Below are 24,725 nucleotides of genomic sequence, written 5' to 3'. Positions count from 1 at the left end.
TATGAGAGTAATTCAGCATTAGAGTCTATGAACTGTGCAACAAACCCATTCACAGTAGCTCCCTTCTTTGTGGCTGCCTGGGCTCCTCACCTCCACCTCAAAGCTGAGTTGCTCTTTGGGATGGGACTTGATTGACTGGCTGATATTGTACAGTGGTACACACTGACATCTTTGAGTCCAGCAGAACTAGGAGCAGCTGCAGTCTGAAGCATCAGGGGTTTGTTCCTCCTGCGTATCTTATCTCCAGCAGATGAATGCCTGAACCCATTGCTACGCTTGGTTGTTCAGTGCCTTTTTCAGCAGCCTCTTGGTTGAGCCTCAGGGTTCTGCACTCTGTGTCATGAATATGTTGCTCACAGATGTCTTTCCAGGTATAAATGTAACTGCAGGTGGTGAGAACAACACCTGGATCTGATGGCTTCAGGACTAGCAGCAAGTCTTGGACACCAGCAGAATATTGCATTCTGTATGTGCCTTCCTCTTAAGCATGCTTGTATTCCCTGCAACACCAATCATTACTGCCAAGGTTTTACCCCCCAAAGGTCAGTAAAACAAAGTCCTTTCAGCTCCTATGGTATCATTTGGGAACAGTGCCTCTACACCAAACTGTGAATGTAACAGATTCTCCCTCTGCAATGTCATGGTATGGATGAAACAAATGCATAAAGTTTCTCCTTCCAAAAGAGAAAGTACAAGAGACAGGTTTCATGCTAAGATACATCTCAAGGTCAGTTTTACTCAGAGCACCCAAAAGCTTCAGAATGCATGGTCTGTGACCTGCATAGGAGGAAATAACCACTCACATTTAATTCCTGACTTCAGAACCTGTTGTTAGTTGGTTAGAATAAACAAGAAGGAACTTAAGCCTGAGGACTCACTAAGAAGTTTATTCCACATTCTGCTTCATCTCCCCAAACTGTTCACGTTATCCAATAACTCCTCTTCAACTTAATTTCCCAACATCCCATTCCCAATCTCTCCCTTTGCCAGAGGGTTGGTTCGGTTCCTGTTTGTTTCTCCTTTCTTATGGCAGCTGTGTCACCCAGCTTGATAAAGGCTGCTGGTGAAAGGCACGTCTTAGTAGCCTGGAGATTGGGACACTCTTGGGAAATGAAAGCAGGAAATTCAAACTTGTCAAGCCTGGTGTGCAGATTGTCTTTCTCACAGCTTGGACAAGAGCATTAGGAAAGAGCATTACACAAAACTTGGTTGCAGCTCCCTTGTTTAGTTTTTAATAGTGAAAGCAATTAATCAGCTTTGTTGGAGTTGCGTTGGTCCCAATGACAGGCGTGGCCTAACCATGCCTATCAGATGTGGCCCCTCTGGCAACACCTGTGACAGAACCATTGTTCTAAGGTTCTTACCATCACTGTTCAGCTGGTTTCAAACCTCTTTGGTGCCTGTCCTTATGGAAGTCACTTTACTGTGAGTCTTGGACTCTTTTGGACATGTTAACTGGGTCTGGACATCACAGCAGCCCGACGTCACTGTTAGAGCATCCACCTGAAAGCTCTGCACTGAAGTCTGGAGAGCAGCAGGAAAAGAGACAAACCGGTTGGGTAAATAGGGACATTGGGAAATGTTTTTTCTTGGGTACACAGAGGTAAGCAGGGCAATAGTTAACACTTGAGGCACTGACAAGCACTGATAAAATCCATGGAGAAAAAAACAGATGAAGAGAAAAGCAGCACCGCAGCTGGGGTGCTTTGCACCATGTAAACCGTGGGGACGTGGTGAGAGCACATGGTGGGGTGGGTTAATGGTTGGATTTGGTGATCTTCGTGGTCTTTGTTGCTGGCCAAGGAAGGTGGTGGAGTCACTGCCTGAGGAGGTGCAGAAGGATAGATGTTGCACTGAGGGTCCAGAGCAGTCACAGGCAGGGGTAGGTGGTCGGACGTGATGACCTTAGTGGTCTTTCCAGCCTTAATGATTCTCTGATTCCATGACACACCAGACAGGAGTGGATGCCTCAGCCCAAGTGCTGGGAAAGGTGCTCCTTGAGGTGTGTGGAGCATGAGAGCCATCTGGTGCTGGAAAGCTGAATAAGACGAGTGAAACTCTCAGCAGCATCTACTGCCATTGGCTGTAAGCTTGGATACCAGGAGCTGACAAGATCTGTGTGTGCCTACTTGTATTGTATTGTATTGTATTGTATTGTATTGTATTGTATTGTATTGTATTGTATTGTATTGTATGCAAGTACTTCCTTGCATGCATGACTCCTTGCCATGACTCCATGCCTCCAAAGGCATTTGTGTGCATAATTCTGTAGGCACATTGCAACTTTGTGCTTGCATTTAAGTTCTTAAACACGTGGACAGTGAGAGGAGCGTGCTGTCAGAAAGTGTCTGAATAAAGAGGATAGTCACAATTTTGCTGTGTCGATCCCTAGGAAGTAGAAAAATATTTAAAGGAATTTAAATTTCTAAAGCTATGAAATTATCATGTAACATTTATATGAACGAATTCATGTGAACATATGAGGTATTTGTATGGACGAGCATTCTAGCTTAAGAGTGCAAGGCACGTAGCAGATCTATAATTAATCAAATTAGAGGACAGGAAGTTCCCTGGGGACAATGAGATCGTTCTGCTTTCTAGATTTTAGGAAATATTGGAGTCACTACTGAAAAAGGAACTCATTATTTCTGTGCTTGCTGTTCTCTGGTTACCCATCTGCACCACCATGGCTATAACCCTCAATACAGATTAATACTGCAGACATTATAGCAGTATAGTTAATATTTGTATTACATCGAGACCTGCAGGTAAAGACCATGGAAAAATCCCAATAGTGGATCAATGCAGAGATTGAACAGTGGTCAAATGATGACAGCCCAGATGATGAAAATATGTATGGACTGCTGAGCTGACCTGAAGCATAACGCACACTGCATTGGATGAGGTGGTCATCTCATAACATGTAATGTACAAGGTAGAATTGTAGGTACATCTCTCTGTTCAGAAAGCTTTGGAAATCAAGCAGATTAAATGGATTTCAAAATGGAAAGGACTCTGCTGAACACCAACATGGCATGGGGTAAGAGGCTGTATAGCAGGGAGCCCATTGTTTGGGTAGAGGGTTGTGACAGCTCACAGGAGACTTTGCTCAATGCAATCACTGGAGGCGGGGAAGCAGCAGAGGAGACGTTTTAGAGTATTTCATATTGGCATATTTATGAGGCTTGTCCAAGAACCACAAAGATGCTGTTGTGATATTTAACGTGGAAGAAAAAAAGACAACAACCCAAACCTGAAACAAACAAACAAACAGAAACATTGCAAAAGTTCATTATCAGTCATGTGGTCATTTCAAAGTAGTGTGGTAACAAAGATGATTAAGAACATTACAAGCCAATGCTGTAGGCTGCACTTGTTAGACAACACCATTGTTCAAAAGCTTTATTGGTGCTGTTTGCTTACCAAGAAGTACAAAACATTCCCCTCCATCCACGTCTTTGACACGTTTGGTCTCACACAGCACTGTGGAGAAAAGCCAAGTGGAAAACTTAAGACAAAAGTCTTAAGTCTTAAATGTGCAGGAGTTCAGTGGTGATGATAAGAATCTTGGATTTTGTGGAGGAAAATTGTTATTGTTTTAAGTGAGGCAATCAGATTGGGAAAGTCTATTGTCAGGTTTACTTAGGAGTATGGGGTAAGGTGGTTAATCCTTAAAGGAGATGGCCACGGCCTGTGTGGATTCAGCCATCAAAAGGGGGTTTCGGGTGATTTGAGAAACATACACCAAAAGTTGTATTTGGAGGTTCTTCTGTTGGTTTATTGAATCTTTGTGTAAATGTTTGTTTCCTTATTTCTGTGCTGTGTGCAGGATGACAGAAATGAGTGCCCATAATGCTCATATGCAAAGCCAGTTGTTTAGAGAGGCCGGGCACCGATGGGCAATGTGTCACATGCAATGCTTTTGAGGCCTTTGAACTTTGGCTTCAGGTCACTTTGGTTACCAAACTCTCTTGCATCAGCCAGGAGGAGGGACTTCCATTCCAGAAACTTTTGAGAATCAATAAAAGGACAGTTGTGAAGATGCCATGCATGTAATAAATTGATCCTGAATGAAGATAAGCCAATGACTCCCAGGTTTGACTGAAGTTCATGGAGAAATCCCCAAGCTAACCGTGAGTGTTCTTGTGCAGATAACAATACTGATGTGGCAGAACTGACATTGCCATGGGTTAACAGCTTTCTTAGCAAATCCTGGTGCACTTCTGGCTCAACTGATGCTACCTGCACATCAGGTAGTAGGCCAATCTTCATAGTGAGGTCAGAAACCCAAAGGAATTGCCAATTTCACACCAAGTCCTATTATCAAAACAAATACTGTATAATCCTCGATCAGCACAACTTTGTCAGCTTCATCACATTGTTTACTTCTGGAAGAATTTTGTTGCTTGAAGAGTAAATTACCAACACCAGCAACAAGAATGGGACCGAACTCCCATTGTGTCCATGGAGCTCAAAGAAACACCATTTCAATTTACAGAGAACAAGAATTCACAAGTAACTACTGGTTGCTCCAGAGGTTTGTAAGTGCTAGTGTGTCACCACTTTTAATTAACGTGGTGACAGCGTGAAGAACTTAACCCTGCATTTTCTTCCTACTCACAGTTCAGCTGGTGGGGAAGCAAGATAACGCCTTGCCTTCTTTCTACACTTTAATCCGTGATTGCATAAGAATGATGAAATGTTTTACAGTTCTTAGGCATTGCGTTGCCAGCTCTTTTGACATGCTCTGACACTCAGCCAGGCATCTGTGTTCATAATGTGGACCTGTCCTAAATAACAAATCTATTCTAATGTTGCAACTCAAAGGATTCCATGGTTATTGTTTTCCCGTTGTTTTGGACATTAGCAGAAACTATTCTTGCTGTTTTAGTGTTGCTTCTGTATTTACCTTCAAGTTCTCATCTAATAACTGCATTATTAGTTAACAGAGGTGCTCTGTCTGTTTCTCTGAATACAAGCAAATGCCTCTCAGAAAGGAACTTCACAGATTATAGCTTAGAGGACATCCAGTGATGTTTGCCAGGATCCACTTGGAATCGTCGAACTGTAGAACTGTTTGAGTTGGAAGGGACCCTGAATGGCCAAAAGACCTTTCCATGTTGCCACTTTCAGGCACTGACATGGAAAGCTTCAACAGCTTTGACTTCTGTTGCTCCCTTCTGTGCCACCCATTGTGCTGTAAGCTAAGATCTGCAAATACACTCCATTCCCCCCTTCAGATTTTACAGCCAGGTTCAAGCCCATGGGCTGCATATGCCTATGAATCAATGGCAATCACTGCTCGCTTCAGGGACTGTGAACAAATCTTTACCTTCCAGAGGCTTCCAGGGAGCATTTTATCTGTATTCTCATACTGCTTTTGTGCGTGTGATCCGTGTGCGTGCATTTGTGGTTATTTGTATAATTCCAGTCTCTGAAGTGCCTTTTGCTGTATAAATGGTGAGGGTTTGTTCTTTGACAAAAGAACAAAAGTTCTTAAAACAGAAAAAAAAAAAAGAAAAAAGAAGGAAAATGAGGATACCAGTTAATGGGTAAAAGCAGAAAGGAAGATGGAAACCACATCGTGTTTCCAAGTAGGAGCAACTGAAAGCCAGAAGTCAGCAGGTTACACTACCATAAGTTATCACTTATTAATACTGAACAATGAACTGAAGTGCACTCACTCTGCATAGTAATTCAGTGTATTGAAGGAGACATTTTAACAGCCTTTTATAAAGTTTACAATGTGATCCATTATTTTACTCGCTGAGGGGAAAGAGAAAATACCATAACCCAGAAAGCACAGCACACCGTGGAAGCCATCTTCAATGTGGTACCAGGTCACTTTGACGTTGTTGTCCTCCAGCCGCTTCTTGTACAACAGCCCATCATCCCTGAGCACATCGTGCTCACAGGTGATAATACAAGTGTCGGGTAGGCGGCCAACAACAGCATCTTCTGCTAAGAGTGGTGAGAACCTCATCTCAAACGTTTCTTTCATCTTCTCATGGACCTGGGGTATATATGAGGCGGGTAATGGTGGCTTGTAGCGCTGTTTAAATTTCTCCGGGATAAGATCTGGATGTATCCATTTCCTATATTTCAAATTAATGCTCTCAGGAACATGAGAACCTGCCAAGATATCTTCCATCAAAGAGCAATCCTTCCTGAGGTACATCAGAATGAAATTGATCAACCGTTTCAGGGTCAGCAAACCAGAGGAAGCATTCTTCTGGTGAGACGGCAGGTTGAGGTTGATGGCTTGGAGGAATGGATAGATCAAGAGCTGGGCACGTATCTTTGGGATGTCTGTTCTGTTCAGTAGGTCTTGGCAAGCTGCAGTCGCAAAAGTGCCCCCTGCACTGTCCCCACATACAATGATCCGATCGGGATCCACGCCGTGGTTCTCTGCAGTCTTCAGAAAGTGGATGGTGGCACTGATACAGTCCAGGCTCTGGGTTGGATACCCGTACTCAGGAGACAAGCGGTACCTGGAAGGTATAAAGGACAGCACTTTCTTCAGGCGTGTGTGTCTGTAAATTGCTTTATTCCGGCATAATTTAAGAGCACAAAGGCTTATGTAGTGCAACCCCACTACCCTCGTTATACAAACCCACACATTTACTGATGTTTGGATCCTGAGGGCGCTGTTATGTTTTATATTACCATATCAACGGCATCTTGTTATTGAGTATGGTTTTGTATCTTATAATTACACTTTAATATAATAACTGTAATTTAATAACACTGTGTTATAAAACACCGCACAGTGAATGTGCAGTGGTGATGAAATAGCTTCCTGCAGACAACTATATCATTTATTTTGTTAAATGGGACAAAAGGATTACAGGGCAGTGATGATAACATAAGGCTCTTTTTGTTTGGTTCTTCACCAACAATGTACTTTCTTAGATGAAAGAAAGTCACGTCAAAGTGAATCAGAGCAAGATGTACCTCCATAGCCACGGCTCTTTATTCTCTGCACTTGTGGGTTTGTTGGAGAATATTGGTTGAATAAGGAGAAGATGTATAAATCTGAGGCAACAGTGCAGGCTTTCTCTGTTAACCCTCCTCTGCTGGCTGAAGAGCACTGCTTCTGCTTTCCTTTTATTCCACTTAATTAAATCAATGGATTAATAATCTAAACACCCTAATAACTGCTTTTGTTGCTGATAAACCCAAGTCAGGTGTACGTTGTTGTCATGCACACACTGGCTTGCACACGTCTATGCAAGGACAGACTATCCTAGAGCTCAGTTTCTTCAAGCTCAACTTACCCAACAGACACCACCACAGAATCAGACTTTATGGCTATTTGCTGGCATATTCTTTCATGGCTTCCTGAAGAACAAACATGAACGGAATTAATGTCTTTGAGTACTTGCGGCAACAGCCTCCCTTCTTTCTTGGTGACGTATGGCCTCAGCTGAGATGTGCAGAGATGACCTCTTAACTGTCTCATTAAAGAGCTATAAAACCATTCCACTGTAAGTCAGTGGGCAGGAGTATGGCTCTTACAATGTATTTAAAGATACACTGGGTTTTTCTTCTACTTTAGTTCAGAATTTACTACATTTAAGAGGCTCGGTTTATGGCCATTTGCTCAGTAATAGATTCTACCTTAAATTACAGAATCCTAACAGCTTTTAATATGTGTTTGTGTCTTTTGGAGCTTCTTTAATTACATGTTTGCAATTATCTGCTTTCTCTAATCAATTAAACTGAAGAACATCAAGCTAATTAAAGGACCTGGGGCTCACGTTTAAGACCAAGTGGTGTCTGCCATTGGGGAAGGGATCCAATAGAGGAATGCAGGAGCTAATAACTTCTGTCATGTTTTCAGACCAAAACTGATGCATTCATTTAGCAGCACCACTTGCTGTAAGGGATATATATGCCATAAATAGGGCTCTATCCTACAAAGAATAATTCAGATATTCAATAAGGGCAGATGAAAGAACTGAAAAAGTAAAACCAGGCATTGAGTTCCATCTCTCGGTTGCCCAAGTAAAGCTTCCATCACTTCTTAGGTTCAAAATAACTCTTAAAAATATATAGTTAATGATCATAAGTAGCGTAAAAAATAATGATAAAAACCACTTCTTCTCTTTCAGTTGCTTACTTATGCTTCCGTACATCCCACATCCTCCATGGAAAAAGATGACTCCCCTCCGTTTGCTGGCAGATGGTGATCTTGGGAGGTAGATCCTCACTGGCACCTCACCAAAGTGCAGATCCTTTATGAGGAGCTCTGAAGCCTTCCGTGCTATCAGTCCATGAGAAAACATCCTTATAAATACGTGCTTCTTACAGATACCCAAACTTGCTAATTTATTTGCCTAGATATAACAGGAAAAATAAGACATTAGAATAGAAAATCCAAGCCTCTCCACTCTGTTGGGACCACAGGATGCCACAAGTGGCCTTTTTCTGTGTTGTATTTGGAGAATTGCATTGGGTGTTGGCTACTGTACAGGATTTTCATTAAAAAAACTCTGTGATTTCAGTTGCTAAAGTGAAAACGTACATCCCTGTGGTTTGAGATAACATTGTTTTCAGAAGGATGTTGCAATACTTGTTCCATTGAATGTCCCATATAAATCCCTTCTTATTTCTGTAATCTAGTTTTATCACACATGGCATCAACAATTTGTTTAGGTATGCAGTTTAGGTGTCGTGAGGCCTGAGCCTCCTTTTCTGGTCCATGGGGAGAAAGAGGCATCTCTAGAGGACAGTTCTAACATATATTAAGCTTTGCTCTGGAAATATCTGCTCATCACCATTGATTATAAAGGGAGACTGTCCACTTCAGATGCCTCAGCTGAAGGATTGAAGGTAAGGTGAGATAGAAACCTCCCAACCATGGCAGTAACTCAATGGTCTTTGATCACCTCCAGCCACAGGGTCAGTGACAACGAGGTTTAAGAAAATCAGTGATGCTTGTAATCTGTAATGAAATGCTGCTTCAAAGACAGTGCGGAGAATGGTTCTGAACCTTATCTCCTTCTCCATCTGTGAAACCTTTATCAAGATCCCACAGGTATTCAGGAAATGGCTCTTCAGCCAGTTTCTTAAATCCAGCAGGGAAAACAGATACTCTGAAGACAAAGTATGTTTGTTAAGTGTGTAGAAACATCTTCTTATCCACAGCCATTCAATTACTGATAATTGAGATAGATAGCCTGAGGATCACACTGGAATCCCCCTTTATTTTGAGCATGGTTTCTAAGTGATGCATTTCCTGCTAGGGACAATACTTCTTTTCCTATTAAATGATGACTTAATTACCATTACAAACTAATACAATTCATTCTTCTGGAATGATGGTAGTCATAACAAGCAGTTTGCAAATTGTGTTGTTCTCTTCTGAGCAACAGAGATACACATGTATATAGTGGATCAATGCCTCATCAACTAATGGCCGGTTGTGCTTTTGTAACTTGATGTTTCTGACTTCTTTGCTTTTTGTTGAAGGGATGATTTTGGAGTGAAGTTAACACAATTGCTGCACTGTTTATTTAACTTTCTAACATCCCTGTTTTTTTAGTAGAGCCTTCAAATGACAAGCATTAATAATATATGTGATAAACTTGGTATCAGAACATTCTGTGTAAATATCCTCTTTCCTTTCCTTCTCCTAGGAGCTCCTGGCATCACAGACACATCTTCAGTTTTAAGGAAAGGAACTGTCCTACAGAACAATGGGGAATTTGGTATGTTATTCCATTTTCCATTGAAAAATGCTTTCTTGATCAGTAATTACAAACTACTTCAGAAGCAGTAACAGGACACCCAGAAAACAGGAGGTATGGCTGTTCCTGGATTCATATGATCGTATCAGTGGATGAATGTATTACACAACCCGGATCAGCATGCAATAATTTGAAAAACTGTTTGCTCCAATGCCTAAATTCTGGCACAGATTCCTCTGTACGTTGAACGTCATACGGTGACCTGATTTCTACTTTTAAACTAATTAAGAAATCACATAAGAAATGGCAAAAAAAGCACTTTATTTGTCCATCATGGACTTGGAGGGTCCATTTGACAGTCACTCTCTCTTACTTACCTTGAAGCATTATGCTTTGCCAACCAAAATATTGATCAGAGCTTTATATCACAGTACACAAAGTCTGAATGCAGATCAGTAGGGATGGGTTAACACAGAAGCTATGTTGTGAGCTGGTAGGCTTTCTCTCATCTTTTCTTTTTGAGATTTTCATTGATTTCTTCAAGAAAGCACATAGGTTCAGCTAGAGCATCATATGTGACACTTCTGCTCTAGACCATAGATGCTTAGCTGCTGGTCCATCTAAGGGATGCCTCAAATAAGTTCAATATAAGGGCAGAAGTCTGTGCTGTGCTACAATGAGAAAGAGGCCTTTCTTGCAACATGCATTGCAGGGAGCACAAAAGGAGATGCCACTAGCACAACAACAGCAACATTCATCAGAACTAGCAGGATATTCTCATTGCACATGCACAGTGCACAGAGCATCTTGTGCTTTGTAAGAAACCATATCTGGTCAGTCACTAAACTGTGTGTGTTAGTGCCACATCCACACTGCTCCTAAGTACCTCCAGGGACAGGGACCCCAGCACCTCCCTGGGCAGCCCATTCCAATGCTCAACCATTCTGTGACTCAGTTCTTCCTGATATCTGATCTAAACCTTATCTGGTGTGAATTGAGGCCTTTTTCCCCCACCTTTCTCTAGAAAATGAGATAATAAAATACATTGAAATTGGTGGTTCGAAGAATAACTGAGGATATCAGCGTAAACTTTGAATAAGCTTTCATCATACAGATTAGTCAGTTTCTTTCCCAATGTGGAGCAGAGTTAAACTTTACGTTATAACTCAGTTGTTGTATAGTGATGCAACTCACACACTGGTACAACCGCCTGCCAAATGGGTCAGAGTTAGTGGCCTTCAAAGGACAGCAGGAGTGGGACAGGTGATGCACAAAGCAGTTCCTCACCACTCGTTAACCAATGCCTGGCCAGTCCCCAGACAACTGCTGCCCCCAGGTCAGCTCCCTTTAGTTTTATGGTTTTTCTCACTATATCATAGGGTATGGAAAACCTCTTCGGCCAGTTTGGGGCAGCTGCTCTGGTTCTGTTCCCTCCCAGCTCTGTGGGATCCCCAGCTGCCTCACTGGTGGGACAGTATGAGAAGCTGAAAAACTGAAACATCCTTGACTCTGGGCACTGCTCAGAAACAGCTAAACATCAATGTGCTATCAACATCGTTCTTATAGAGCCAAAGCATAGCATCATACCAGACACTATGAAGAGAATCAGCTCTGTCCCAGCTGAAACCAGATTGTAGAAGCAGCTTCAGTAAAGAGAGTCATCTGAAAGAATCCTTTCATCAAACCAAATACAGAAACATAGAGGACCTAATAACATTCAGTCATTTGATTGTATTGTGTTTATATATAGCTTGACATGAAGAGCAGTCTGAAGTGTGTAAGGACAGCAGCTCTTTCACACCAGTACACATGGCATAAGCCATTGGAGACTGAGGCCTGGCTTGGTGAAAGCACAAGTTTAAGCAACCCATATGAGTCTTTGATTGTATCATCCCTAATGACTTTTCAGGATTACTGTACATTACGTATAACCTGAGGATGAAAGAACACTGCTGCTTGAGATGAACCCCATGCAAACACTAATGAAATCACTGTTTTTCCTACAGGCTTCCATTTGATATAGAATCATAGAATCTTTTAGGTTGGAAGAGACGTGTAAGATCACCAAGTCTGACCATAAATTAAGTCCAGCCGTAATGATATCTGACAAATGTGTGATAAGGCTTAGGCTGATCTTGGCTTGTATTCTTGGAAAATGTCTTGGGCAAGAGCTGTTGTTTACTCTGCTGGCAATGCATATAGCAGAGTCTAGTTTACAAGTACAGCCTGTGCAGCCTGGAGAAGAGAAAGCTCTGGTGAAAGCTTGGAGCATCCTGCTGGTATCTAAACAGGCTGTAAGAAACGAGAGGACAGACTCTTCAGCAGTATCTGTGTTGATAGGAAATGGTTTCCAACTACAATAAGGGAGATTTAGGTCAGATATAAGTAAAAAGTCTTTTACAGTGAAGGTGGTGAGGCACTGGCACAGGCTGCCCAGAGAGACAGTGATGCCCCATCCCTGCAGACACCCCAGATCATGCTGGAGGGGCTCTGAGCAACTGATGGAGCTGTGGCTGTCTCTGCTTAGTGCAGGGAATTGGAATAGATGGCTTTTAGGGTCCCTTCCAACTCTAAGGATTCTATGATTCTATGACTAGATGACCTCCACATGATTCTATGCTAATTAATTAAGACGCAGTAGTTTAGTCCCTGCAGAAGTAAGAACAGAATCATGAGTACAACAATTACTTCATTTGAAATTACCTCAAATAGATCAAAGTGCCCTGGGATACAGAAGGTTCATTTATCAGTCTGCAGCCCTTCCGTTTCACACAGGACCGATCATTTCATTATAAAAAGCAATCAAGTTAGAACTGCAGTGTAAACATGCAAATCTCACTATTTAAAAGAGCTCACCTCATGTAGGCTGCCTTTTATAGACAGTATTAAAATACCAAACATGTGTTACCATACGATTCCCATTATGCACAGCTGCAATATTTAGATGCTATGTCCGTAGTTCTACTCACATTTTCCCTTTCCTGAAAATCACAATATCACAGAGCATGATAAACTCACCAGAATTTCAATCAGAGTGAAAAGCCAATTAAAGAAGCTGAACTTTGATGGCTGGTCAACATCAGGCGGAGCTTTTGTCTTGAAGGAATGATAAGAAGCTTCAATTAAAACCGATAATAGAAAAGCAAGGAGAATTCCTGCTATTAACGCCAAAGCATAAAATAGTTCCATTTTTCTTTGTTGAGGGCGATTTTGTAGTGAACTGTTTGATACGATTCTGTCAATATTTATATCCTTCAGATTGACCCAACAGAGAAGTCATTTGCATACCAAAATTCCTCCACCCTCCACCTACAGATCAGGCCGCCGGATGCTGGCAACGTGCAAACATCCGGCAATGCCAGCTATTACAGCTTTGTGTAGCATGGCCAAAGTAATTTCTGCAGTACGTACACTCAAGATATGTCACTTCTCCGTGTATTCCCGAGTTGTGAATGGAATTTAGTTTTCATCCTGTTTATCTGTATTCTGGTCTATGGGTCTGAACAACCTGTTTGTTCATTCGTTCACTCACTGCCATTATGAGGCACCGTAGAGCTCACCAAGAAGCTCTGGGAGTACTTCAGGGTGCCCTTAAGTGCACTGGGGTGCCCTTGGAGACCTCTAGAGCATACTGGTTAACCTCCAGTCCATCCTAGAGCATGCTGGACAGCTCCAGGAGTCTTGTAGGGCACCCTAGAGTATTCTGGGGGGGCTCTAGGCACACAGGAAAGGCTCCAGGACATCCTAGAACACACTGAGATCACTCTAGGAGTACTGGAAGCTCTAGGAGTACTAGGGTTCCCTAGAGGAGCCCTTGGAAGCCTGTAGGGAACAGAGATGTGTATCTTCTATGGTGGTATTCCCTCAGAGTATGGATTCTTGACTAAAAAAGTGAGTCATTTCTAGCTGTTCTTATACCTATGAAAGAAGAAGATGAGATATACCTATCTAGAAGAAATCTCATTTATACAATGTATGTCTCTACTTAAAGGAAAGAGGGAGAAATCTTTATATGAATAAGTCAGTAGGCTGAAGAAATCTTTAGCTATGTGGATTGAGGGTAAACAGATTGAGTCATAAGATAGAAACTACCGGCTGATAAGAGTGACTAGACTGCATTCTTATGTGAATAGATCTGATTTAACTTTGGTGGAATTCAACAAGCGCAGCTATTTGAACTATGCAGTTCAAAATCCTCAAAATAAAATAAAATAAAATAAAATAGAGGTGTTAAGCATAAGAAATCCATATAATAAAGTCATAACAGAATTCTCAGCTTAATTCAGTGGGCCTGAAACATGATCACAGTATGCATTCTTCCAAAACTAACCTATGTTATTTGACTAAGCTGAGGATTCATTGATCCCTTCCATCACTGTGAGGTGCAGCACACTTAACTTAGCCCCTCCACCTACTTAACCATCCAGACCTGTGGAGATATGTCAACTATAATGATTTAAACAGACAAATAGAGCCATAAACTAAAGCAAAAATTAATTTTTGGAAGGAAATATGTAATGGATTTAACTAATCCATCCTAATATTAATAGCGTCTAAGTTCTGACTTTCAGAGCAGCAGCCAACCATTAGAGGGACTGGAGGAGCAGTGGGCATCTACAAAGAGTTATTCATGGATTTTGGGACTGGTTGCTTTGGGGGCAGGAGGTTGAAAGTAGGTGATCTTTAGGGTTACCTCCTACCTAAGCCATTCTATGGTTCTCTGAAAAGTGTAATGGGTTAAGCTCAAGGAGGGAAAGTTTAGATTAGATGTCAGGGGGAATTTTATCACAGAGAGAGTGGTGAGGTGCTGGAACAGCTGCCCAGAGGGGCTGTGGATGCCCCATCCCTGGAGGTGTTCAAAGCCAGGTTGGATGGGGCCCTGGGCAGCCTGGGCTGGTATTAGATATGGAGGTTGGTGGCCCTGCCTGTGGAACCAGGGTTAGAATGTGATGATCCTTGGGGTCGCTTCCAACCCAAGCCATTCTATGATTCTATGATTCTGAATGCCTGAATGAACACAGTGTCACCCCTCTGTGCCTTTCGCCTCAGCCCAGCTGTATCTCTCTAGAGATCTTATTTGCTCATCATCTGATTTGTAATGTGATCTTATTTCCCCATATTCCTAAAGCTGATCCGTTCTCATCTTCCAATCAAAAACGTTTTCCACTGATGATTATTTTCTTGCTCATATGTTCTAGTGAACCACTGGCTTTGGAAAGAAATTCTAACCACTTTTAATGAGAATGTTTAAAGAAGGCATTGTTTATAAGGACTTGGGGAAGGTTTCATCTACAAACTCAGCCCTCAGCTACTTTACAGGCTTCCAGTGCAATTTTTTTCAAGAATAAACCTACTGTTCAGTTTTTGTCCAAATCCACATCACATTGGTTTAGTCAGATTTCACTTCAGACTCTTGAAACAATAAACTCCTTCTCCGATTTTAATTGCCTTAAGGGCTTAATTCTTCACCAGTTCTTGTGTGTTAGAGGTTTTGTCAGGACTGAGGGATTAATGAGAGGCTCTGGCAAGTTCTGAGTGATGTAAAGGTGAGGTGAATGTACAAAACAAAACATTAGATGAGTTAATCAGTTTAACATTACACAGCCACTCCATTCCTGGGCATCGGGGCAGCCTCTTGTAGGGGTCAACCAGCCCATGGCAGGAGTTTGTAACCAGATGATCTTTAGGGTCCCCTCCAACCTAAGCCATTCTATGGTTCTTTGATAATTCTATGATTCCTGCCAACATGTGATATTTCTCCCTGTTCTGTCTTTCAATATGAGGACACCAGCTAATAGTCCGAGATGGATTTGGCTTCTAATTAAACCAAGGTGAGAAAAAAGACAGGCAGTGCAAAAACATCCTTGAAGTTGCATTTCTTTCTCTGAATTCCTGATAACACCTACAAGCACTTTGAATGTTCTTCTTCGTCTTGTTTTTATGCATATCGAATTTAGAAAGGCTATGTCATCTGGATGATCTTAGAAGTCTTTTCCAACCTTAATGATTAGGCTCTATTAGGGGAATGGTTTCGTGGACAATAGCGGTGATGGGCGGACAGTTGGACTTGATCCTAGAGGTCTTTTCCAACCATAATGATTGAGTCTGTGGTTCTTCTATCTCGAACTTAGGCTCACTCAGTAAAGGGTTTGCTTTATTCATGATGCTGATCTGCTGTGAGACCCTGGGAAAGCAGATTTCCAAGTGTAGGTTTTCACACAGGGCAGGATACAGACTGCTCTCTGTCAAGGCTGGAAGCTGAACAGAAACCTGGTCCCTATGAGCTTAGTCCATGGCAAAACTCCACTTAAAATGCAACAATATCAGCCTTTTAATACTTAATAGCGTATAGAAGGACAGTGTGAAATCATAGGACCACTGGGACATGTTTCAAATGGAAAATGTGAACTCAAGGGAAAAATGAAATCAAGAAGCACAAAAATACAGCTCTTGCTTTATCCAAATCTGACAGCAGTACTTCATATAACAAAAACCAGATCATCTTGGCCAAGGAGTTTCATTTTTACAAAGAGGCTTAGTTTAATCTGTGCCTGTGATGGATTGTCCATGCTTAAGAACCTGCATGGATGTAAAGAACTAGTACTACTGGACGCCGCAGTAATGCAGATTTTATATATTTAAGATATTTCCATATTTAAGGCTTCCCTGGGCCTCTTTATAGAGTCAGAAAAGTTCGTTCTGCAAAAATGGACCTTTCCTTATGGAAGTGTGCAGGTAGAAGATGCTTTTTCACCACTGCTTATTCCTTCAGGAGCAGGGAAGTAATGAGAAGTATGTTCCTATGACTCCCATTGAGAGTGCTAGCACACTTCGCTGCAACCCGAAAGCTGTGTTTCATTTACTGCAGGCTGCTAACCTGCCTATAAATTAGCTTATCTAAATGTGAACTGCAGGTTTCGTTTTAAGCTGGTGCTGTTGCAATTAGGCTTTCATGGTTAAGTAAGTATTCAGAAAGCATAAAATCATAGAGTGGCTTAGGCTGGAGGGGACCTTAAAGCCCATCCAGTTCCAACCCCTGCCATGGGCTGGGTTGCCATGAATGCATCTTTTGAACTATGGTCCCAGGAATGAGTCATTTCAACCTAATAATTCACAGCAGATTCATCAAAGTGCATTACAGCCCAGCGCTTCTGTTAAGAAATACAGACCCAAGCACTGACAAACAGAAGTAGAAACAAAGCGAATTACCGCTGAGATGTGCTGCACGATGGCCTTCTTGTGCAAAATGGAACCAAACTTGGTTTAAAATGCCATGGAAATGGCTCATCACAAATGGCTTGTGTGGTTTTTATACACTGCTGGGAGCGAATGCTCACAAAACAAATAGTTCAGTGCTGTGCAGCTATCTGAAATGCAACATTAATTCTGGCACTAAGCAATAGCATCAGCAACTGATGCAATTCTGCAATATTAACAGGCCTGCTTATGGAAAGCTGCACTGCAATGGGGAAGGACTCCCGAGTAGGAACATGGAAGAGATCATTAGGAACAACTGCTGCGATGGGACAGACCCTCATTTTCACCAACCAAGGTACGTACCAAGACACTGACTGAAAGCAATTGGAGTGATCAGACCTAAATGAAAGCGTGGTTTGGGTTGCACTAAAAAGAGATGAACTTTTTGAACGGAGGCACACGTTGGATTTTGTAGAGGAGATGGTCTGGAAAAAGACTTTATGTCAAAATGACTTGCTTGTATTTCTCCAGGTTTATTGCAGACAAGAAGCACTAACTCCAGTTTTGCTGCATTACCTCCAATTCTTGCTCTCATTGCACAGCAGTTTGCAACTGCTTGGGGGTGAATGCAGAGCAAAGCAGGAGAACAGTGAAAGAGTTCATACGTTCACTGAGATCTGAAGGTGACATTAGGAAAATCAAAATGCTTCATTTGAAGTATGTAGCTCTGTCTTTTGGCTCCAGCTGCGTGTTTGCACAACATTCATCCATAATGAATAGGGGGGGGGGGGGGGGAAACAACCAACCAGCCACTTTTAATGCATTTCAGAATGTTATTTAATGGGGAAACAGGTAAAAACTCACAGGGCTGGTTCCACTGGCATTAAAGGACTTGTGAACGTTTGAAAGAATCCAAAAATCAGACTTGCTTGAACTTCATATCCCTTCGTTTTTAACACTGCTTCTTATTCCTATACCAAAAGTTGTTATATTTGTTACCAGTCCAGACACTGAGTCATTCCCGTTTAAGCCAGACACTGGGCTCTCTGTGTAATTTCTCTCTCCCCTTCAGAGTTTCTGGACTGAGAGGAAAGCTGTAATGCCAGGTGCCTCCCCCAGCTCCATTTCTAACTGTAAAAACACACAGAGGTGCTCAGTGCTGCCAAGCGGCCATGGAAATTCTCACAGCTCTGGTTATTTCAGATGCAGCTATGTTAGGGGATACCTGGTTTTGAACAGTCTCCGCAGGCTGCAGTTGCAATGGATCAACTTCTTCTCCCTAGAAGCCTCTCTCCTGGTCCCATATGGTGAGGCTGCGACCACCATTTGACTTCCTTAATGAAAGGAAAACTGGCATTTAAAGGTAAGAACTCTGCAAGCTTCTCTCTTAATCTTGCTTTTTTTCTGGAAACCTTTGTGGAAGTTTTAGCTGTGTTGGAGTTGATACAAGTTTGAATGTGGGTAGCACCAAAAACCCAGTCGTTATTTTTGCCACCAAATAACCTTTGAACCACATGGCTGCTTTGAGCTGTCACTTTAAGAACGTGCTTGATAATGAAGCATAAAATCAGGTTTATTTTCAAAGGGATTTGGCTTCCTAGTTTCACTGCCTGTGTGTAGATGCGTTTAGACTCATGCAGTTCCATTGCCATGGTCCTTTAGTAACTGTAGGGGAAATTAAGCTTGAGAACATCCTTCAGTTTCATCATTTGGATCCTTTCAGTGTCTGAGGAGGGGCTGTGAGGAAGGAGACAGAGTCTTTAGCAGGGTCTGTTGTGATAGAACAAGGGGAAATGGTTTCCAGCTAAAAGAAGGGAGATTTAGATGAGACATAATAAGTGTTTTACAGTGAGGGCAGCGAGGCACTGCACGGACTGCCCAGAGAGGTGGTGCAGACACCCAAGGTCAGGGAATGGGGCTCTGTGTGCTGATGGAGCTGTGGGTGTCCCTGCTCAGTGCAGGGCTTGGACCCGATGGCCTTTGGAGTTCCTTCCAACTCCAACCCTGCCATGATTTCTCAGTAGTTCTAGTTTGTACCACTAGATGGCTTCCCAGGATAGTGGATGTAGGTTCAGAGTTTGCCTTTGGGGCTGGCTTCATTTTGGCACGTTCTTATTAACACAACGGTCACCAAAACCAGCACGACTGGACCGGCAGTGCGGAGCTGACATCGCTGAGCATCTTCTGGCATTCTGTAAACGTTCAATTTCAGATTACAACAACTGGTAACGTGGGGTGAGCAGCCCTGAGCTCAAAGGTGGAGAGGCCTTGGCACTGCTGCCTGGAGAAGTCATGGATGCTCCATCCAAGGCCATGGATGGGCTGATCTGGTGGGGTGCAAAACCATGACATGGGGGGGCAACCAGCCCGTGGCAGATTTAAGGTCCCCTCCAAACGAAGCCATTGTGTGACTTTATGAAACATGCACTTAGACCCTCCTCAATACGCAACATACCCACCTCATGCTTAACAGCACAAACAAACAACTCGGGGATCTAGTTGCAACATATCTGCCCTTTCTCCTGTTACAACATAAAGCGCTGCAGAGACCTCGTGTTGCAACTGTGCCCTTCTGTCTGGACAGAAGTCATGGAAAAAGAGAGAAAAATCATCACAGAATCACAGCACGGCTTAGATTGGAGGGGAGCTTAAAGACCATCCAGTTCCAATCTCCTGCCATGGGTAGAGTTGCCAACCACCAGCTCAGGCTGCCCAGGGCCCATCCAACATCACCTTGAATGTGTCCAGGGATGGGGCACCCACAACCAGAGTGCCCAGAGTGAGGTAGTGAGGCCCTAACTAACTTCCTTCCTATCGCCTAACCTAAATCTTACAGCTTAAAGCCATTCCCCCTTGTCCTTTCACTATCAGACTATGCATCAAGTCACTCTCCCTCCTGCTGTGTCTGCCCGGAGGTGACACTCCAAAATACAGTGTTTGATGATAGAAAGTTCATCTCCTTTAGTCACTGCCCAGCCACTGACCGGCAACACCAGCATCTCCCAGCTCGGAAAGCCCACGAGCTGTCCATAATACCGCGGCTCGGTGCTGACAGATGACGACCAGCTTGGCTTGGGTTCAGCCCAACCATCTCGGGCTGCAAGCAGCTTTCCCACCAACGCCGTTTCCAGCCGGGCAGGCGGCTCTATGGCAGCTGGAGCTCCTCGGGGCTCAGCCCGGAGCGGATCTTCCCCTCCGTGCGGGTTGCGGTGCAGCCCCGAACCGCGGGCGGCAGCCGGGGAACGGGAACCGGGCTCCGGGAGCGGCTCCGGGGGAGGGGAGAGCGCAGCCAGCCACTCACAGGAACAGTAGTGAAATCTCCCCGACACTTTAACTGTCAATCAGGCTTAATGGGGTATAAAACCTCCCCAGCGCCGCGGCTGCGATAGGCAGAGAGAGCAATAGGGAGAAATGAGTAAGAGCTGAAGGAGAGCTCGGCGTAATTCCTGCTCTGTGATCGCAGATCCGCCGGGTGAGGAACCAGGAGAGGGGGCAGAGGGGCAGCCCAGCCCTGCAGCCGGCTCGGGACGGAGCGCCGGGAGATATTTATAGATAGGAAAACAAAAACAACCTTCCCCTGAATAGACCCTTTCTTAAATAGAAAAGTCCTGGCAATTCTGTCTCATTTCAGCGATTTCCTGAGTCTAAGAATAGAAATGAGCCGCCTGGAAGGCGCTGCAGGCAGCAGTTTGGAGACATAGGCTGCTTTATTTGATTTTTTCCAAGTACATTAAAAAAAAAAATAGCCAACAACAACCAAACCTTTCCATTTGGATACGGGATTTGCACGTCGGCCTTTGGCACGGAGGGTCGGATGGCTACTTTTGATTGGACTTCTTGTTTTCCTACAAAACTGTTCTCCACTTAAAGGCACGGGATCAGCGTTACCTGCATGTGACGACCCCGGAGGACACCGACTGAGAGGCAGAGCTCTCCCGCACTGCTTTCCTCACACCCTGCTTTATTAGGAGGGAGAGAAGGATTATTTTTTCACCCCCCCTATTTTTTTTTTCCAGCCCAGGAATTGCTCACCCCCAAGTTCTGGAGGAGGGGGGAGGGGGGCGAAGACTCGTCACCCACCTGCGGGTGCATGAAAGGTGCTGGCTTTCCATCTGTGTTCCCTTGCTCTTGTGAAGGGTTGGAAGAGCATTTTGCCACCCCATCGCCCGGAACAAGAGGATGGTTTGGAAATGGCTGGGCGCTGTGCTGCTGCTCCCCGTGCAGATGCTTTACCTGGTGCTGAAAGCTGCCGTGTGTGCTTTGCTGCCACCCAAACTGCGGGACCTGTCTGGGGACACCGTGTTGGTGACAGGTGGGGGACGCGGCATCGGCCGACAACTGGCCCGGGAGTTCGCCAAGCGAGGAGCCAAGAAGGTGAGATGGGGGAATGGGCACCTGCTGCTGCGTGGAGCTGAGCCCAAGCCGTGGGGATGGAGGGGAGAAGGGGCACCTGGAGTGGGGCTCACCTCCCTGCCCTCCTTTGAAACTCAGGGTGGGAAGAGCTCTGCTTCACCCCAGTGGCTTTCTGTCTGCCAAGTCATTTCATGTGTTCTCTTAAGCCCCTTCTGTGCTGCTTTTTGCCGACCCTAAGTAAGATGAGTGCTGCTCAGAGGTAGTGCTGCCCCAGCGAGGAGGAGCAGCACAGTGTGTGAGCTGTGCATCTCTCCTTTAGTCTGCGTGTTTCCTTTAGGGACTGGGAGAATGCTCTGTCTGCACTGCAGTCTGGAAGTGCAGATGTAGCTGCTGCCCTCCTTCCCTCATCAGAAACAGCTGTGTACCTTGAAATCTGTTTTCCTAAATACAGGTGAGACTCAAACTGGGATAATTAAAAACAAACAAATCAAAAGCCAAGACTGGCCAAAAGGCGGAGATTGGCTTCCTTTCCCAGGTGACAGTGATGGGACCAGAGATGATGGCTTCAAGTTGCATCAGGGGACGTTCAGGTTGGGTATTAGGGAAGAGTGTTGATGCGTTGGCATAGCTGCCCAGGGAGGTGTGGGGTCACCATCCCTGTCAGTGGGCAGTATTGGTGGTAGGTGGATGGTTGGAATGAATGGGGGGAGAGTGAGGAGGTGAAGGATTTTTCCACCCCAAGGTTTGGAGGGAAGCTGAAGATCTGTCATCACCTGCAGGTGCATGAAGCCCTCAAACAAGGCTTTTAGATAGAAGGTTTCATCTTTATTCATCTTTAAGGAGTAGTGGAAGGGAAGAACCATGTGAAATTAACTGCATAAATTCTGCGCCATGTGAGAGAGAATGAATGAGAGTAAACACGGGATAAGGGAGAAGAAAAATGCAGAATGAGGACAACTAAAGGAAAATCTGCATGTTGTTTGGGTTGGTGTTTTGTCACTTCCTCACCCATGTGCTTCAGTTTGCCATGTGTGGCACAGAGCGGTTCTGGCGCACGACTTTGAGGTGTAAAATAAAGTCAGCATTGAACTTTGATGTTTGTGCACGCTGGCGTTTAAACATCATGTTGAGATTTACGAACTCTTGGAGACAGAACAAACAAGCTGCCTGACCTTTGGACCCAAGCAATTTGCTGGAAGTGTATTTCCATTATCTGTTAGGACACCATGGTTCGGTATTAAGTTAGTTAGCCTGAATGGTTGCTATGCTGAGCTGCAGCATTGGAGCGCTACCATTTCTACAGCTAACCCAGGGGTTGCCCAACCTCAGCTGGATGCTGAGCAATGGTAGCCAGCCCTGGCTGCTATGGGCCAAGAAGAGCTCAGGAGCTGAGGATGCAATTGTTATAAACTGATACAGGCTGTGGTTCATCTTCATGTCCTATCTCTACAATCAGTGCAGATCTTAGGCTGAAAGAATAAACAACTGAATAGTTCTTGGGCAGCTTTGTACTCTTCTCACGGCGTAATGAAGTGCTGTGTGGTTGTAGTCATTGTTTGTAACTCTGAGATGGCTTTTTTTTGTTTTCCATGCCTGTCATTGAGGTGTTTTACTTTTTGCTTTAGCTGAACTCAAACTAGGTTCTCCTTTAAGTTAGATCATAGCTACCCAGAGAGTGAAACATGGCACTCCGCAAGCTGTGGGCCTCTCTGGCCCATTGGTGGTGGCACATCTTCCCAGCAATGCTCAAGCAGGATTAACTTTTTCTTCAGTGTTTTTAATGACGTTTATAATGGCTTGATGGCTGGACTAGATGATCTCGGTGGTCTTCTCCAACCCTAATGATTCTATGATGCCATGAATGAGAGCTTTACCTTCCTGTGGTAGCTTTGCTCCCTTTGTTCCGAGGTTTCACTCCTTTTCTGCCTTCCGTACTCAGCACTGACTTTCTGTATTTCATGCATAGAATGCAAGCCCTCTTGTTGACACTACTCTTTGATTTTATGCTTTGCATTGGACAATCAAACTGAAAACTGAGTGGCCAGCAAGTCATCATTCAATGAGACCTTTGAGAATTACTTATCCTACCTTTTTTCTTGCTTTTGTATGTGGGTAGCTGTTGTATAATGTATATAAAGCTTGCATTATTGATCATAATTACTAATTTATATCAGATTCTGGTTGTCGGATGGCGTATCCACAACATCCATACAAACTTTTGCAGACTGCATCCATTAAGGCACCAAATCCTGCGCAGCTCTGCACAGAGGTGAGCAGAAGCAGTGGCAGAGGTTCAGGTTCTGACAGTGGGTGTGCAGAATACCTCGAAGATGCATCGCAGCGCTTGCGCACACAGACATAGTGGCGGAGTTTTGGAGGTAGGCGGCGATATACAACCATAATTTTGAGATTAGAATCTTCTGAAAGATAGGTTAGTTGAGCCCGTTAGCATCCGAAACCTCCTCTGGTAATTAGACTGGATTGGATTTCCCCTTATAGTCTATTTGTCTTTTCAGAAGCGGGTTTTGTTGATCGCTGATAGGATGCACCTTTAGTTTTCACGTAAGATGACACTGTTGTATTCCATGAAGATATTTAATATGGTCACATCTGTGATTTTTTTTTTTTTGAGTGTAAAATTTCAGTCTTGCAGTTAAAGCTCTGAAGAAGGCAAGAAATAAATGAGAAAAGGGTTGAGCTGAATACAGACACAGAGTTTTCAGCTTGATAGGTGAGCACTGCAATTCTGAAGCCAACAGAACAGATCTTGGGCATGATCATGTACATCCATCCTCATTGCCATTCTCCATCCCCATTCTTTTAACTCCATTGCTCTGCCATTGTGCCACAGGTATGAGTGGAACAGGTAAACACCTTGCTGTTCTTTGGACTGATGAAATTACCTAAAAGGGGACACAGCAGCATTAGTTGACTTTTCAAATGATGGGCTTTGGTCACTAGGACATTCCTGATCAAGTCTACGCTAAGAGGTCAGGGGATCCATACTCCTCTTTTATTTTTGGGTTGAAGTTTTCAAATACTGCTTGGCCATGGGAGACAGTAAGGACTTACATCTTCTATTTGAGCAATAGAGCTTCATCTCCACCTCACGTGTTGATAGTTTGTTGGGGCTCTTAACCTTGGGTGTTCTGTGCTTAGCCAAAGGGGAAGAGTCAATCTGTGTTATTGAAAAGTTATTGAATGGCTTTGTGATCCAATGCTTATGGAAATAAAAATTTAATTCCAAAGCTTAATGGGATTGAGAGTATAATGGGAGTGCAGGCCTATTGAGGAACAGACCTTAATGGATGTGAATAGTCAGAGGGATATAGGGGCTGAATAGGTTCATTCGCCAATAGAGTTGGAAAATGCTTTGGGGTTTCTTCATGCCATTTGCTTTGCCTACAGCATTCTCAATGAGATGTCTGCCTGTTCTTGATGATCTCCTGTGAAGAAGTTTTGATTTCCTTTTCCTTGTAATTT

The 24,725-nt window shown here is 43.7% G+C and overlaps 2 protein-coding genes across 8 annotated transcripts in view; one reads left to right on the top strand and one right to left on the bottom strand.

Annotated features, from left to right (window-relative positions):
- Window positions 1-24,725, top strand: part of DHRS3 (dehydrogenase/reductase 3) — a 148,278-nt gene that overhangs the window by 104,733 nt on the left and 18,820 nt on the right. The window contains exons 3-6 of one of the 7 annotated variants that reach the window (XM_072354633.1): window positions 9,642-9,713; window positions 17,131-17,244; window positions 18,176-18,252; window positions 21,026-21,263. In XM_072354633.1, the coding sequence (XP_072210734.1) occupies window positions 21,069-21,263 (195 nt within the window). In that variant the 5' untranslated portion in view covers window positions 9,642-9,713; window positions 17,131-17,244; window positions 18,176-18,252; window positions 21,026-21,068. Of the gene's footprint in view, window positions 1-9,641; window positions 9,714-17,130; window positions 17,245-18,092; window positions 18,253-20,244; window positions 21,264-24,725 lie in introns of those variants that run through there. The other 6 variants (XM_072354632.1, XM_072354631.1, XM_072354630.1 and 3 more) reach the window with 6 other exon arrangements.
- LOC140261330 (arylacetamide deacetylase-like 4) lies at window positions 5,720-12,881 on the bottom strand. The gene is made up of 4 exons (XM_072354628.1): window positions 12,711-12,881; window positions 8,123-8,339; window positions 7,278-7,341; window positions 5,720-6,491 (listed from the first exon to the last, which is right to left on the bottom strand). Exons 1-4 carry the CDS (start codon window positions 12,879-12,881, stop codon window positions 5,720-5,722), a joined length of 1,224 nt encoding a protein of 407 aa, XP_072210729.1.

This window comes from Excalfactoria chinensis, chromosome 20 (genome assembly GCF_039878825.1).
Source record: "Excalfactoria chinensis isolate bCotChi1 chromosome 20, bCotChi1.hap2, whole genome shotgun sequence".
Taxonomy (NCBI): domain Eukaryota; kingdom Metazoa; phylum Chordata; class Aves; order Galliformes; family Phasianidae; genus Excalfactoria; species Excalfactoria chinensis.
The sequence above is the reverse complement of the archived record's forward strand: the minus strand, read 5'-3'. Positions and strand labels throughout refer to the sequence as shown.